At 46.4% G+C, this 17,486-nt stretch overlaps 1 protein-coding gene across 1 annotated transcript in view; it reads right to left on the bottom strand.

Moving 5' to 3' along the window:
- The window catches only part of SH3RF2 (SH3 domain containing ring finger 2), a 151,790-nt gene extending 136,575 nt beyond the window's left edge, over nt 1–15,215 (bottom strand). Inside the window, exons 1-2 of the mRNA XM_004696695.2 lie at nt 15,198–15,215; nt 13,375–13,860 (exon numbers count right to left, since the gene is read on the bottom strand). Coding sequence (XP_004696752.1) covers nt 13,375–13,752 — 378 coding nt within the window. The 5' untranslated portion in view covers nt 13,753–13,860; nt 15,198–15,215. The remainder of the gene's footprint in view (nt 1–13,374; nt 13,861–15,197) is intronic.
- Between the last annotated feature and the right edge of the window lie 2,271 nt (nt 15,216–17,486).

The raw sequence follows: 17,486 nt of genomic DNA on the forward strand, positions 1-17,486 counted from the left end.
TTGAGAATGATGAGGGCAATGAATGTACAAATGCACTTTACACAATTGATGTGTGTATGGATTGCGATAAGAGTTGTATGAGCCCCTAATAAAATGATTAGGAAAAAAACTGCATCCTCAATAACTATTCCTCTATTTAGTTTTATTTTATTGAACATTATCTTCTAGGCACTAGGTTAAGTTCTTAAGTGTACATCTTATTTAATTCCACAAAGATCCTTTTATGTGTAGAGCTTATAGTAGTGCTATTTAAATAGAAAGTTAAGTGAGATTTGTGCCTAGAAATAAATGCCTGACACGTGGCAAACACTTGCTGCTATCAAGTCCATTCCAACTCACAGGGACCCTCTATAGGGTTTCTGAGGCTCTACCCTTTATGGGAGCAGAGAGCCCCATCTTTCTCCTGCAGAGTGGCTGGTGGGGTTGAACTGCCAACCTTGTGGGTAGGATCCCTTCTCATAGCACGTAAACACCTTTATTTTAAGATATATTAACTGTGTGATGATTGATACTGAAGGAGCCTGATGGCACAATGGTTTGGCAATTGGCTGTTGTGATAGTTAGCTTTATTGTGTCAACTAGGCTTCCATAGGAACATGTGGATGGAGTTTAGTCAGGTCAAAGATTGTTTGGAGTGTGATGAGATAAATGGCTTTTCCAAGGCCCGCCCCTTCCACTCCTTCTCCCTGGTGATTGGACCAGCACTCTGCTGCCAATCCTAGTCCTTTGCCTCAACCATCCTTTTGCCAATCCTAGTCCTAGTTAGTCCTTTGTCTCAACTGTGTGCTGCGCTATTGTGGGCCGCATAACCCATGGATCTTGTCGCCTTCCTATGCATGTATGCATCACTAGTGCTTGCGGTTCTATTGGGACCACTGCGCTGCACTTCTGCACTACTGGCCTCTGCTACATCTCAACTTCTCATCTTCCTACTGTTGCTGCCCCACTCTGCTTATCTTGCCTCAGGACAGACTCCGTTGTCTGCTTCCTTGCCCTTGGACCAGCAGCCTGGTGAGTTGAAAGACTTTCGGTATATTAACTGTTCCATGAAAGTGAATGGAACTGAGCCCTCTGTGCTGCTGTGTGGACTGATTAGCTATTATATTCCATCTAGCTACATAAATCTATGTATCTATGTATCTATCTATGTATCTATCTATCTATGTATGTATCTATCTGTCTATCTAATCGTAAATGTCCTGGCTTTGTTTTTCTAGAGAACTCTGCCTAACACAGGTGCTAACTGAAAGGTTGGCAGTTCTAATTCACCAAGTAACTCCACAGGAGGAAGAGCTGGAGCTCTGCTTCCATCCAGGTTACATAGAAAACCTTCTGGGACAGTTCTGTGCTGTCACGTGGGGTCATCATGAGTTGAAACCTAACAACAACAAGGAATAGTTTACATACTGTCTTCCCCCAAAGACTGTGACTTCTTTGGGGACAAAGATCACATCTTATTTACTTTGGTTCTCCCATAGATCCCAGCAAAGGGTCTTGCTCATCAAAGGCATCTTGTCCATGTCTCTGGAATGAATGAGACATGAGGAAAAGTAGTAACAATGCCCAATATTTTTGTCACAGAGCTTACTTTGTGCCCAGCCGTGGGCGAAGAGCTTTACAAGAATCCTGTTGCTTTTCCCTCCCCATGAACCCATGATGTGTGGGTGTTTCATGCCGTATCTACAGCACAGCGTTCAAGAAGCAATCCAACGAGGGAAGTATAAGAGGACTTCGGAAGACAAACCTGCTGGATGAGGTGAAGTAGATGGTTAACATGTCCTGGGAGACTGTACAGCACCAGGCCCTTGGGCTAAGCACTTTATGGGTAAGATATCACAGAGTCTTCCCACTAACTGTGTAAAGTGGGCCTTACAATCGCCAGTCGATTCAGTCTCAGAGAAGCTAAGTAACGGCTCCGATGCACTCGGCCAGAACATAGGAAGCTGGGACCTTGGTTCTGATCACGGCGTTATTTTGTTGAACTGTTTCCCTTAGAATCGAAGGTCAGAAGCAGCAGAAAATTGTAATACCTATTTTTAAAATGACATTGAAACCTATTCCTTTTATGCAGAAATAAGTTAAAATCCAAGGTTTGGCGGTTTGGTCCTTCAGGCCACATCCCTTCCCCTCACAAGGTGGTCTCAAGATCTTCACTTAGCGGCCAATTCTTTTCGAGCCTGTTCCTGTCTGTCACCGGTTTCCCTGTGACTTAGTGCCAGTCAAGGTGAGATGAAGTTTTTCTCTCAGGAAGATCGATGGAGCACGTAAAATGTGTGGGGTCTGACGCAGGGATTTAGCCTTCGAGAGAGCGGCACTTCCTATCTTCGTAGGGCTAACAGTTCCCGAGGGACATGCTTTTGAGCCTGACCCAGTGTGTTCTCTGGGGTGTGAAGCTTACCACCTGGAAAGGCATTTAACAAGATGATTCACCTCAAGAGCAGCTCAGAGTCACCACATGAGTTTACCTCGAACACACTGCGCCCTTCATTTCCCACATGGCTCTGTGATGGCTTGATCTGTGAAGAGTTGATTTCTGGATCATGAGGAATTATCTCATGATTCCCCGAAGTCTACCGCACGTGAATGTGTCCTTTATTGACCCTCAAAATAGGGGCCAGGCTGTGGGCTGAGTGCTCAGAGCACAGTATTGAGTAAGATGGACAAGACAAGCGGCCTATTCTCTTTGTGCTTGACACAAAGACAGGTGACGTGACAGGACTGGGAGCCTTCCATTCAGAGCCCGGGAGCTTCCCAGGCGTGAGTTTCCTGACTGAAGCTGGCACATAGCCAGCACTTAGGAGGACCTTGTAGAGTGCCCTGCACGTTGCGGTGGGGATCTGCAGCTGTGTGATGCTGGGAATTGACGCAGACCCAAAGGACAGGAAGTTGTTCACGGTGAATGAGTTTGTCCTTTGCTTGAGTTCTACCACTTACTTTGGATACTCTGGCTGGTGTTCATACACCTTAGGCCAGTGGTTCTCAACCTTCCTCATGCCTCGACCCTTTAATACAGTTCCTCATGTTGTGGTGACCCGCCCCCCACCCCAAGCATAAAATTATTTTCGTTGCTACTTCAGCACTGTCATTTTGCTACTGTTATGAATCAGCTGACCCAAAGGGGGCTGAACAACCCTTTCACAGGGGTCACAACCCACAGGTTGAGAACTGCTGCCTTAGGGTAACTTGGCCATTGCATTGGAAAAGAATGGCCAGTGATGTGCAGAGCTGGTCCTCCGTTACCCAGCCAGCGTGGCTACCCACTTGGAGCACAGGTACCCTGCCCAGCTGTAGGTGAACTCATCCAGAGACTGAGATACAGTCAATAGGACACTTGACAAGATGTAACCAGATTGGCTGCTGGAGAGGTTTTGACAAGGGGAACAATTGATATGTATCTTCTTAACTGTAGTTTTGAAGTCAGGCAAGGCTACCCTGTCTCTTTTCCATCTGTCTCTGTCTCACTCTTCTCCAATTTCCCGTCTAATTTGTGATGTTCCTCCCTTGTCCTACCTATCACCCACATGCCCTGAATGGACCCCATGTTGTTAGCCCCTGTCCACGTCCTTTCGGACCATTCCATCTCCCATTTTACCCTAGGAAGTTTCTTTCTATTGGTCAAGTTTCATTTTCCTTCTACTGAGCCCTTTTACTATTTCATATTTTCATCTATCATTACTTCATAAACCCAAGACTTTTTTGTCCCAAGTAATGTTATTGGGCTATAATTTACGTTAAACCATGTACTCATTTTAGGAGTACAATTGATGAGATTTGATAAGCCTGTATCCTCATGTCATCATGGTCAAGATACAGAACACTTCTTTAGCCTAAAAAAACACATAGTATAGTTTCATCTTTTGTAGAATTTCATATACGTGGAATCAGATAATATATTCCATTTAGTAAGGCATTTTCTGCCATATAGTAACATTTCAAACATTAGATGTCTCTTACAGTGAATACTTAACATGGTAGTATGTTTTTCCCCTCTAAGAGCTAAAACTAAATAGACAATACATCTTATAGTGGATAATATCTTAAAACCAGGGCACTATTATAGGTGTAGCTATATATACACCTATGCGCATATACATGCACAATTACTAATCTGTGTTGATTTTACCATTACATAGTAAGCACTGAGAATATTAGCACTTTTATTTGTTGTATAGGTTCCCATACTTCCTACAGCTGGATACTGGTAGATATTAAATAAATACTATAGAGTGTGATCATGAGCTTCAAACCCTTTTCCAAAAATGTTTCCTAATGCCATGAACTTGGAATGTGTTAATAGTCTCTAATCAAATCTGGGTTGTTTTTGTGGACTTAACTACAGTTACATTAGGGCTGAACATATTGAGTCTCACAACATACTGTATTGAGATAGTGTACCCAAAACTTTTTTACGATGGACCATTAATGTAAAAAAGGGAAGATGTCAAATAAATTTGGGGAAATCTTTTGTATTAACACCTCCCTTTTGGAGATTCTCAATTCTATAACATGCCAAAAGTTTAAAATGTGGAATAAAGAAAAAATGTTCACCACTGTTCTAATCTCATGTATGTTTGACCCTGGAGCTTTATGTAACATCCACTAACAGCTTAGAGATTAAACCTTGAGAATGACTAATCTAATGTACAAGAGGGCTTCAAAAAATTTGTGGGAGCATGTAGTTAAGAAATAACAGAATTTTTCCATGATCATTTTGAAGCCCCTCTTCTATTATTGTGAATTTTTTAAAAAGAAAGAAAGAAAGAAAGAAAGGGGATGAGAAAGAAATAGAATAGAACTGTATTTGAACTGGTCCCAGCTAAACCCAGAGCAATGTAATGGCACCTGGAATTGGATGGATGAAGATGCTCTTTGAGAGCCAAAGGCTGATCAAGCACTTTTCATCCCTCCATAATCTATAGCATGAAAGAACATGTGGGCAGGCAACCTTTTCTAAGAGGAAGAGAAAATAAGATACTAATGTGCATTGGCTAATCCCACATGTGACATGCTCCTAGTGCATGCGGTGAATAATTGAGTCGAGTAAGGAAAATCTCATGCCCTAGCCATCTGTTGGCAGTGGCCTCTAAGCTAAGACAAAAACCATGAGAAATGGGCTGTTGTCTAGGTCCCCGGTTGGGCTAGATATCTTTAACTGATAAGAAAACGGAGGTGGCCCTCCACAGGAATGGAAGGAGAAATTTGACAGAAAATCAAGTTAAGACCACGGGAGGGGAGCACCTACATTTTGGAGGAGAGCCTGATAGTTCTGTTGGGAGTATTGTGGGTAAATGGGGAGAAGCAACCTCGCATTGAGAAGGGATGCTAACCAATGATTACAGGACCCCAGGGGACAATGGACCAGATTTTATGTTTGTGGGAAAACACTATGAATATATTTCTACCCAAGCTTCAGTGAACCATGGACTAAGCACCATGATGAACTTGGATGCTGACTTTGCAGGCATCAAGACATCCCCCAGGGGCTACACCAGGAGGACTTAACATAGAGGCCTGGCTGAATGAACTGAACCCTGCCTTGAAACTGCCTGCACCCTGGAGCTGCGGACTAAGGTACTCTGATGGGACAGGAAGAAGAGAATGGCTACCCTGTGGCTGTGGAAGTGGCAGTCATTGGACCTTGGGGGGAACCCCCAGCTTGGCGGGTGTCCAATGGAAATGGACCCAGAATCACCACAGATTCAGTACTTGGATGTCCCCTTGCATTGATATGACGAGCTTTGATCTGTTGGGCAGGGATCTGCACTTGGAAGAATTGATCCAGGAAGTTCCCTCCTGGCACTCGTCCCCGTGCTTAGGGTAAACAAAGCTCACTTGAGTTGGAGATGGAACTGTGCAGGGCGACAACTCATGGGTTGCATGTGGCTCGCGGTGGAACTGTGTGTGCACAGACTCCTCATACCGACAGTTCCTGGAGTGCAGTGTCATTGGGGAACCTGCTGATGTTCTCAGGGCAACTGCCTTATACCCCAGGAGATCATTGACAATGTTTTTCTTTTTTGTTCTTTTGGGTTTTTGTTTTCTAGGTTTTTTTGTGTGTGTGTTTTTTCTTCTTGTTTGTTTGCTGGTTGGTTTGTTGCTGTTGTTGGTGTAGTTGGTCTTATGGGGTTTTGATTTTGTCATAATATGACTGCCAAAATAAACCAGAGTCATATATAGCAGATGGTCTCTGGGCTCCCACTTAACTCTAGCTCCAATCCAAGAACAGTTACATGGCCCTGCTCAATACTCACCTTCATGAAATGATCACTGAAGATAAGGGTACTACAGCAAAATGTGGTGAAGAAAGAAGATGGTGCCTGGCTATCAATCAGAATAGCATCTGGAGTCTTAAAGACTTGCATTCCAACAAGCAACCATCTAAGTGAGGAGTCAACTAAGTCCACATGGAAGATGTACACCAGCCTGTGTGATCCAAAGACGACAATAACAAAACCCAAATATGATAAAGGGAAAATATCAGAGCTTAAATTGTGAACACCCACTTTGTAGAAGCCTGTCGTGGACAGTGGGAGCCCAAAACCTTCTACAGAGTATCTAGTCAGATTAAACCTTTGGCAGATCCCCTCTAGCCACAGGCAAGGGTTTTGAACAGCTTAAATATCAGATAGAGATCATTGTAATCTTGATTATGCTGGATTGAACTTGATACTTGGTCAGCTGACCTTCTTCTTGACCCAATCTAAATTTGCTCTAGGCTCAAGTATTTCATGCTTGATCATGACAAAAGTTTCTTCCCTGACATTAGAAATACTGATGGTGGTTTTTTTTCTTTCTTACTCACCATTTACATATTTAGATTTATATTATTTTTATTATTGCATCCATACCACTTTATTTTGTAAGGCTTTTCAGTTTGTGAAGCACGGTAGGAGTAGATGCATAGAGATAATTACTGATGCAAGGATTTATAAAGGATGTAGGGGTAGGGGTGGAAGATGGGGAGGATGAGAGGATGGGGGTAGCAAACAATGAATGTGGGAGTGGGGAGGGAGCACTAGAACCTATTGTGAGTGCACACATCATTTTAAAAGCGATTTAACCATGGTAATATATGACATGTGAATACTATTACAAGAAAACCACGGGGGGAGGGGGGAGCAAAAATAAAAACAAACGTGACCAATGGACATCATAAGTGACGAGAAAGAGATGCTGCAGAGAGCATTGAGTTTTTGTCATCAGTGGAAGGATGATTTGGAAAAGGATCTCAATAATGGCCGTACAGCACAAAGAGTAATAGATGGCACTGAATTATACAAGTATAATGGAACGTTATGAAATTGGAGAATCTTCTGCTGTGTATAGTTTTGCCACAATTAGAAAAATATAATAAATGCATAACAATGATACAAGGAAAAAGAAAATGTTCTAGAATTGAATATGATGACAATTGCACAACTCTTTTTGTTATGACTGAATTCTTTAATTGTATCACATGTGGATAACGTGCTAATAAAATGGTTAAACTATAAACATTAGCTATTGCTATTATTACTACAACAACAACAAGAACACCAACAAAACATGCACAGTTCTGTGAATTTTAACACCTACATAGATTCCTCCACCGTCAGGAATCACAGCAGACCCTCTTCCCAGCCACCACCGCTGGAAAGCACAGATCTGTTTTCTATCACCATTGCTCTGCCTTTTCCAGACCAGCTTTGCTTCTGGGATTCTCTTTGCTTTCCTTTCTGCATGTGTGTAAAGAGGGCTTCAAAAAGAGACCCTAATAACAGTATTACAAAAAAAATTCATGGGAAAAATTACATTAACTTTAGTTCTACTTTTCATGAACTTTTGGAAGCTACTTCATATGTGTATGCAAACAAACAAACCCAACCCCCCAAACACAAATAAAACATTCAACCCAACTGCCACAACAACAACAACAACGACCAGTTGCTATTAACTTGGACTCAGGACCCCATGTGCATCAGAGTAAAACTGGGCTCCACAGGGTTTTTGGTGGCAGATTATATATATATCCTAGTCCTTTTTTTCTGATGTGCCTCTGGCAGAATTTGAACTTCCAACCTTTCAGTTAGCAGGCAGAGTTCAGCACATTAGTCATTTGTACCACCCAGGGACTCCAAAGAAATCTAAATCTAATACTGGTAGAATTATCTTGCTATACTGCAATTAACATTCTTAGCATATATAAGTGACAGGTATGATTTTAAGTTTTTAAAACACACATATACACCTGCACTTCAACTCTCACAGTAGCCTTACAATATAAAAAGAGGCTTCGAAAATTTTACAGAAAAATTCCATTAACTTTAAATTCCAGTTTTCCATGGAGTTTTTGACGTGCCCCCCCACCCCCTATACACAATGATTATCTCCATTATACAAATAAGGGAAAGAAGGTCAGAGAGGTTAGGAGACTTGCCCAAAGCCTGATAGCTGACAAAAGATTGACTCTCAACAGAAATTCAGCTGCATTTGACCACCAACTCATAAAGCACTGCTGTGAGCAGAGAAGCGAGAGGGCTTTAAGAGCCAGGAAGGAGGCCTATCCGAGGGAGATGGAGGGGCACTGATATTTTTAGACCATGTGGTTTTGAGAAAGGCCTGCAAATGTGTGTGACGCTGGGGAACCATTTGCCTCCCCTGACTTCTCACCCTCAGCCTTTATGTCTTCCTCCACCTGCCCCAGATGCTCTTGGCTGTTTCGGGTGGCACCTTCCTCCTGTTCTCAGAGACTTGGGAATGATCTTGTTCTCCCCTGCAAACTTAGCAAAATCCACTGTCTGTGTCGCAGATCTGTCACACGTACACCATCTGAGACCTGGGAAGAGTCAGCTCACCTTCTGGTTGTGATGCAGTTTCAAGTCCCTGATGTGCTTTCTGAGCTCATTCCACCATCCCACCCCCCCGTTTGCTCGCAACACCAGCTGAAAAAGTTTCTAGAACCAAGCCAGCTGGTCCATGTGCTTGCTGGAGGTGGCAGGTGTGTCTGGCTGCGATGCAGCCAGGGAGATAGGAATGCTTGTGCTCGGCAGAATGCAGGCAAGCGCTGTGAGACCCTGGGCCGCCGCGTTTGGGTTGGGGAGCCTGAACGACACGACAAGAGAGAGAAAGGGACAGTGATGAAGAAGTCTCTGTATCCTGGGGACATGGACCAGGATCTTGTTCTTCACCTAATTTTATAAAATCGTATGTCATTTTATACAATTATAGCATCTGCATATCATTTTCCATTGAGGTTGCTCTTTGGAGAAGTGAAGTTAACTAAGAAGTTTTCTTAGCATCAACTCCTAGGCCTTTGCGGGCTCTTGGAAGTGAGCTGTGAAGCCAGCGCCTACCGGGAAGGACCACGCATCTGACATCATGGCCCAGGATCACCGGGAGATGTCTTAGTTCTCTAATGCTGACTCACTTAGTTCCCTAGTATAACAGAAATGCCACAAATGAGTGGCTGTCACAAACAGAAATTTCTTTTCTCACCTTCTAGGAGGCCGGAAGTCTGAATTCAGAGTCCTGCCGCTAGAGGAACTCCTTGTCTCTTCAGTTTTGGCGTCCTGGTTCCTCAGCATCTCTGGGTGTCCCAGAACCTAGCTGACTGCATCTGTCCTTCACGTGCTTCTGAATCTATTTTACATCTCAAGCGACTGCAGATTCAGGGCACACCCGACACAATCTTGGCTCATGACCCTAACAAACACAACCCATTCCCAAACGGGATTCTAACCACAGGAGTAAAGGTAGGATTTATAACACATCTATCTGTAGGGGTCACCATTCAATCCCCAACAGGCAGCAAACAAAACAAACCAGAACTCAGGGTGCTAAGGACCGTCTCTGGATGACACTGATTCACAAAGGCGCCCCCAAAGGGGATGTTATTTATATAGGAAAGTGTTGAGTCAATTCAATAATAATAGCAGCTAACATTTATTGAGCCAGTCACTGTGCTAAGAGATAATTGACATGCATCTATCATTTTATTTGTTTCTTACCACAACTGTGTGAGGTAGGTTCAACTGCTATCTCCAGTTTCCAGATGAGAGATGGAGGTCCTGAGCTCTAAGTGCATAACTTTTGAGAGGCAGAGCTATGCCTGGGAGTCTAGCATTCCCAAGCCTAAGTCTGCCAACTTCTCTGCTTTACTGCCTGCCTGAATTTAGAATTATTACTAGAGGGCAACAGAGTGAGGGGGAAGAGAGAGCAGCTACTTAGGAATCCCTCATCTTCTGAAAGGCTTGCAAAGCTCCTCTGGCTTGGCCGCACCCAGAGAAAGAAAGAGAATCACTAGACTTTGTGCTGCTGGGGACCCTTCCAGGAGTCCGTTGCTCTTACCTGTTGGTCTGAAAAAATTTAATGGGGTAGAAGCCTACAGCCATTTCTCAAGTTTTCTTTCTCCATAATCAACTTGGGAGGGTTTTCAACATGTAGGCACAATGGGCTATTTTCTCTCTCTCTCTTGGGCGGGCACCAGGAGGTGTGACTATTGGTTCCACCCTAGCATACTGGCTGGCACAAGAAGAAACATCAAGCCTCTTTGAGCCAACACAAAGATCCTGATGATCTAGTTTTTTTGTTTTAGGCGAGTACAACGTCTCTGCGCTGAAAAAACTCTGGATGGAAGTTCAAAATGAACTCTTCTCAAGTGCCAGGTTATCATCATGTCTCCCTGAAGAGGTGTTGTACAAAATGGTACTTACCACAACAGGTGATTTCTCCCCTCGGAGGAGGGTATGCTACAATGAGTATTATCCAGGCCAGGATTCATCATAGACTCAAGTTAAATAATAATACCTATTACCATCTCCTTCTGTGTTTTGTAGAATGTCTCATGCATGGCAGGTCACAATAAGTGGTCAATAATAATGTTTACTCTGATGATGATCTTCCAAACGCTTTTCATCTAGGGATCTCAAAGTGTGCTGCAAACACTCATTAGGTCAGTCTCGCGAAGGCTCTCTGGTTTTACAATACAATTTCCCATTTTACAGAATTTAAATGGAGACCCAGCAAACTTAAATGGCCTGCCCGAAGACACAGCACATTTCAAGTAGTAATCATGCTGAGGTGTTGCCTTTGCAGAGCTTCGGTTTCCTAAGGAGATACACGTATGTCACAAAGAGAATTGTCACCATCTCCTGGAAGGACACCAAGAGTGATTAGCTCTCCTGTGGACCTGATTGGATACACGGAGGCAGAGAGGGCCAGTCACTTGGGAGGGTTTGACCGAGTTGTAAGTCCACTCCTCTGACTCTCATAATGATATGGCACGTTCCAGACAATCCTCAATTCTCTACCCAAGTGATATAGAGCCGCTTTCACACTTACAGGGAGGATAGTTACATTTGGGGGAAACAGGTTGCAGAGTGACATTGACACTCAAGAAAGGGGTTATTCATATTCTGGCTGAAAGAGACAAAACTAAAATGCAAAAGAGGGAGGAGCTGAGCCACCACAGGAAAGAAAGATGCAGGAGATGAATGCACCCGGGGCTGCCGGTGGTGGGCTGCCTCATCTCAATTCTGCTCTTTCACAGAGGAGTCTAGTTAGTATCCTGTCGTGCTGAGAAGAAGGAGCCCTCAACCATGTGCTTCCACGCTTCGACCTCCTGGCAGGACTTGATTCTGGGCAGCTCGGAGGACGGGCACAAACCCAGCACCGGCACCTGGGTCCGATGTTCCAAGTCCCTGGGGAAGAGTTCCAGGGACACACAGTATCTTAATGGTTGTCTCTTATGTCTGTCCAGCTCCTACCCCCACCAGCTCCTTGTGCCAGGAGGACCCCAGGAGTCCTCTCTGTTTCAAAAACGTACTCTCTTTAGAGCCACTCAGTGCAACCTGTTCTTAGCAAGAAAGCCACATCGAAAAAAAGATGAAAACGTGAACAAAAATATCAGAAGGGGATAAGGGACACTGTCTCCTGACAGCCTGGCAACATTTCCTTCATGAGTAATGATGCTTTCTCTGGAAGGCAGCGAGTCTGGCTTCTGCAGCCGTTGGGGAGGGGAGACAGAACTGGACCTTCAGGAATCCAAAGGGGGATTTGGTGACCGGAGATAGCGCCAGCTTCTCTATAAACAAGGTGTGCTTGAGAAGCTTGGCCTCCTCTCCCCCCTCCCAGGTCTGTGGGTGCTGCCTGATGACTGAACTAGAGAGTCAAAGAAGAGGACCAAGCCCTTTGCTGAAATGTGTATCGCACGCAGAAGCACAACAGCCACCGAGAGCCTGCAGCCAAGAGGACCACACCGATGTCCCGTTCTTCTGGCTCAGTTCGGCATGTCCACGCACCCCTCCACCACACGGGTGACCCCTCAGTGTGGCTAGTTGGAAAAAGGTTGACTTTTTGGAAGGGACCTTTCAAACACGGCTCCTGAGTGTGCATCACACACCCATTCTCCAGAGTGGAGAGGAATCCTCAGGAGACTACCTGCCTGCCCCCCACCCCCTCATACACGCGTGATGCACGGTGTCCTTGGATGCTGCCTCCACATTAAAGCTCGCTCACTGGTAAGATGTCACGGAATGGAGCTTTGATTTTCTAGATACGCAACAGCCCAGACCACAGCTTCCAACAGTTACAGGGGCTCATTGATTCCAGGGGTGACGGTGCAAATAACACCCCAGGACCATGTCCTTCCCTTCAGATAGACTCTTCCAAAGCAGTGCTCAACAAGCGAGGGAGGGGGGACTCTCCACGGTTTAAACACTAAGCGTCTCACTGGGAGCCATGACCCTGAGAGCCATCTTCTGTGTGGCATGGCTGTTTCCCCGTGTGGACTGCAGCCCCTGATGGGCGCCCACATGCCCCTCGATTCACTTTGCACAGGAAGACATATCTGCCGGCTGCTATTCGCCTCTGCTGTATTTCCCGGCCCAGGCTTTGCCACCCGGCAGTCCACCCACACCGCCGACTCCCCTCTCAGCCTCTGAAGGTGTCAACTAGCTTGATAGCTTCAGAAGATGAATGAGCATGGCCACAATCGTGCCTTACGTGGGGGATGGGGAAATGGAATTGGGGGAAATTCAAACACAATTTGAAATCGGGAACCTCTCCGAGATCGCAACAGCAAGGCGCAGTTGGGCTAGTGTTCTCCTTTCCCACGCGTGCATTCCCCACGTGCTGGTTTCACCCAAGAACAGGAGAGGGGAGAGACCAGAAGCCGGGGAACCTAGAGAGCTTCAGTCAGTTCAGCTTGCAGGAGGGTACAGGCTCAGGTTCCACCGCAAACAAACTGCTTCTGGGGGAGCCATCGAGAGCGCTTAGAAATGTCACCCTCCCCCACCCCCCACCCCCGTCCCCCCAAAGCAAGTTCCATCTAGCTGCTAGCACGCACAAAGCCAAGGTTCGCACGGACACGGCACGAATCAACAAGATCGTTCTTACCCCATCCATGTGGAACTTGATGTTGGGCACCAGTCGGAAAGGGCTGGACTGCAGCCCTCTGGGGTGGGTCCTGCTTTTCCTGCTCTCCGGGGAGGTCAGCACGCCAGGTCTGCGGAAGGAGCCCCCGCGCCCCAAGCTCTGCCCAGCGCGCACGCCATCCAGCAGCCGCACCAGCAGCAGGTTGGCCGGCAGCGCGTCGATGCTGCAGAAGACCAGGGTCCGGCATTCAGGACACCTCAGCTCTTTGCGGGCCTTGAAAATCCTCTGGAGACATGGCTTGCAGAAGGTGTGCTGGCAGGGGAGGACTTTGGCTGTGACATCGAGCTTTTCAAAACACACGGGACACTCCAGAAGATCAAGTAACGTCAAATCATCCATTTTATTTTAAAACCCCAGTCCTGCGCTGGAGGGGCAGAGTCCACATGGTAGGCTGAGCCGAGCCAAAGGGGCCGAGCCGGTCTCGCTGGAGAGCATCGGGCTCCCTGCCTGTGTGAAGGAGAAGGGAAGGAAGCAAACCATGGGACTGTTCTGAGATGTATATCCCACCTACATGGAGGCAGTGTCTCATAAGGCAGTTTGCAAGTACCAGCACCCAAGTTTCCAATGACTCATTCTGATTCAGTGCTGCAGGTACAGGACCCACTCCTGCTAGCGATCAGGGAACCTGCAGAGCTGCAGCCCCTGGCTGCCTCTCTCTCTGTGTGGCAGGCACCAGCAGAGGCAAACGTGGCCTGTGGAAGTGGCACCCCCATGCCTGTATGCCAGCCTGGGCTGCATGGGGCTCCAGGGCACTAGGACAATGGTCTTCACTCTCAAACCAAACCCCTTAGGCTGACGGGCAGGTCTGTCAGGATACCACCGGCTCCTGTTTTCTGGGCTGGTCTGTCATCTGCATCACTTCAGTCTGTCTACAGAGGGGCTACCTCTTTCACACCAGTCTCCCCTCCCATTGTTTTTAACAACTCACAAGAAAAAGCTCTACTGGAAATGCCTTTGCCTCGGTTGTTTGTTCTACCGCTGCTGGGGCACCTGGAAGCTCTCCGCCACCCCTCTGCTTTCTTCTACTCTCCTTTCCTCCCTTCCCCTCTCTTCTTTCCCTCTTCAGCAACACCTCGCTTCCTTCCTTTCTTCCTTCCTACTCACCCGATCATGTTCAACAGCCTCAGAGACCATATTCCTCCCACAAGGTAAAGCCGCACAGCCTGTTTAGTTACTTTGACAATTGTTCTCGGTTTCACCTGAAGTAGATTGGAATTCTGAGTTATGGCCACAACTTGCAAAAGCCAGGATGGAGCCAAACATATAGATGTGTGTGTGTGTGTGTGTGTGTGTGTGTGTGATGTGTGTAATCTCAGTTTCACAAAGTTTCCTTTTGGATGTTTGCAAAGAAACCTCCCTTTACAAAAGTCTCCTCCTGAGAAACTGCCAGGATGGAGCGGAATGTGTGTGTGTGTGTGTGTGTGTACACAATCCCTATTTGACAATGTTTCCTTATGGATGTCTGAAAAGAAGCCTGCCGTTTACAAAGGTCTCCTCCGGAGAGACCAGCCAGGATGGAGAAGAACATACAGGTGTGTGCAGTCTCCACTTCACAAAGCCTCCTGACTGATGTCTGAAAAGCAGCTTCCAGGGGACAAGGGGCCACTCCGAAGAAACCAGCCCTTGCCCACAAGTATCAAGGCTGGGCTGCTGAAGCAGCCCGGGCCACTTGGAAAGTGCCAAGGGCCGGGGACCCCTCCATAAACAAGCAGAGATGAGAGACGCATGTCACCTGGGTAAAGTTCCCCACCTGGTGGGCTGCGAAAGCGTGCGGCGCCACTAACCTTGCGCTGGTGACCTCGGCTGAGTTCAGCTCCTCCGCTCAGCGCCCTCCTTTCCCGGAGCCGCCACCGCGGAAAACTTTAACCACCCCAGTCTTACTCATTTCAAGGGATCGCCTTACCCAGCCCTGTTAACGCTTTCACTGCTGAGCTGCCTCCGGCCAGCGGAACTTTTTTTTTAATCTCCTTCCTTTGAGGAGGAGTTTACTCCGTGCTACAGATTCTGGCTTTATGTAACCGGCTGATTTCTGGGAAAAGATCACAAGAGGCAAAAATGTAAGCCAGTTTCTGAGGCCAAGTGTTTACAAAGTTTATACTTCCACCTTGACTGCCCCCCTGCCCCCTCCCACCGGGCCATCTTACCCAAGAAGTTCAAGCACATTCAGTAATGAACATGCCAACGTGATTGTGCCTATTTTAAACCTTCATAAGATTTCCTGAAATGGGTAATAATAATAAATAATAATAATAGGCAGGCTACCTAAAAAATTCTGTTTCTTCAAAATACAAAACAAAGCGACATGGTCCTGAATTCCCAGGCGAGGGGGCCTTTAGTAACTTACTTGTTCAATCTCTTAAAAAAAAAAGGTGTTATAGTAGGACATGCATAAAACAGAACCCAAATGCATGGTCATCTAGTCAAGTTGGACTTCAATTGCCCTTATGGGTTTCCCAGACTGGACCTTTTTTGCAGAGTCTAGCGGAGCAGCTGTTCTTATGGTTAGCAGGTCAAAGCATTACCCATGACCCATCACGGCTCCTTAGCATACACATATCCTTGAAAATCCCCAGCGTACAGAGAGCTTTTAAAGGCAAAAACCATGGTCTCCAGCTGTCCCCCTATCCCCTGCCTACTTCAGTCTTTTCATATTTGTACATACTACTTCAGGACAAGACCACCAGCACCACTGCTGGACCAAGACCTGGTGACCCTCTTCCCAGAGAAATGACAGCCAAGAAAACCCCATGGGGCCAGTTCTACTCTGTCACATAGGGTCAGCTGGAGAGCATCTGACATCCACAGGTAATCCTGCTATTTCTTGACTGTTAACAATACACTGCATACACATTATAAAGGTATTCAATTAGAGTAGGTTGTTGAAGCATCGAGGCAGCCTTTCCCCCTGTCTGTGCCAAGCACATTTCTGAGTGTTTACCTATATTCCCTTTGCACCCATTGAATCTCTTGAAACGACCTGCTTTATACTCGTCTTCACCCTCACTTCACTGGCCAGAGGACCAAGCTAGAGATGAACGATCCCAGGAGTCACAGCGAGGAGAAGGCAGCTGGCTCGTGTTCTTAAGTATCTTGCTTGGTGGTAGAACGTTAAGAGGAATACAGATAGTTCAAGGGAGCTAGACCTCATCCAGGATATCAGGAAACTTCTTTTCTAATGAGGCAGCAGGGCCCAGGGAGATGAAGAGGTCCCTTGACATGACCCAGTGAGCTGTGGACAGAGCGGGGACGAGGAACTGGATGTGCCTTTTACTTTGTCTTCTTCGCTCTCAACCTGGGAACGATGACTCTTTATTCTGCCGGAAACACATGGACACAGTGGGGGCTACAGAGGCCCAAGAGCTCCGCGGGTTACACGGTTTCTCAGGTCTTCCATGCCCGCTCTGAAAATCCCGGCGTGCACGCAGTTCACAACACGGAGAGCACAGCTTCTGGATGGAGCAGGCTGGAGTCGTCTTCTTCGGCTCTCTGAGGCCTACTTTTGGTACATTTCCATTTCAGAGACCACTTTCAACTCACTTAAAAACACACACTCCCTTTTGTTAAAAAGGAAGGTTTTTTGAACTTCAACAAAATCACATCCCATTCCGTCTGCCTGTCTCCTTCAATTAATTTCCACCCTTGATTCAGTGCCCATCAGGAAGTCCCTTGTAGTTTGAGGCCCTTTGCTGTCCCCTTCCTCTGCTTCCCATTTAGCAGAGCTAAGCCCAGGCACCTCTGTGAGCTGTCCTTCCCCACTCACTCTGGAAAGGACCATCACAGTGCTGGAGCTCATGCTGAGATGGCAACATCCCTCCGCCTTGCTTCTCTCACTCGTGCATACGTGCCTTTTATCTTACCTTCCCACATCTGCATGTGCACACGCGTACGCATGCACACACACACACACGCACACGCACACGCACACGCACACACACACACACACTGAGTCACAATCACTCACATAGCCTTAGTGGCCACAAGGTTTATGGGCCACTTGCTCTATGCGGTAGATCCATGCCTACACTTTTACCAGGTGATCTCACTGCATCCTGCTAACACTGGATAAGGTACAT

The sequence above is a fragment of the Echinops telfairi genome, unplaced genomic scaffold, assembly GCF_000313985.2.
Source record: "Echinops telfairi isolate 266 unplaced genomic scaffold, ASM31398v2 ScPeMD7_7469;HRSCAF=8507_0, whole genome shotgun sequence".
In the NCBI taxonomy this organism is placed as follows: domain Eukaryota; kingdom Metazoa; phylum Chordata; class Mammalia; order Afrosoricida; family Tenrecidae; genus Echinops; species Echinops telfairi.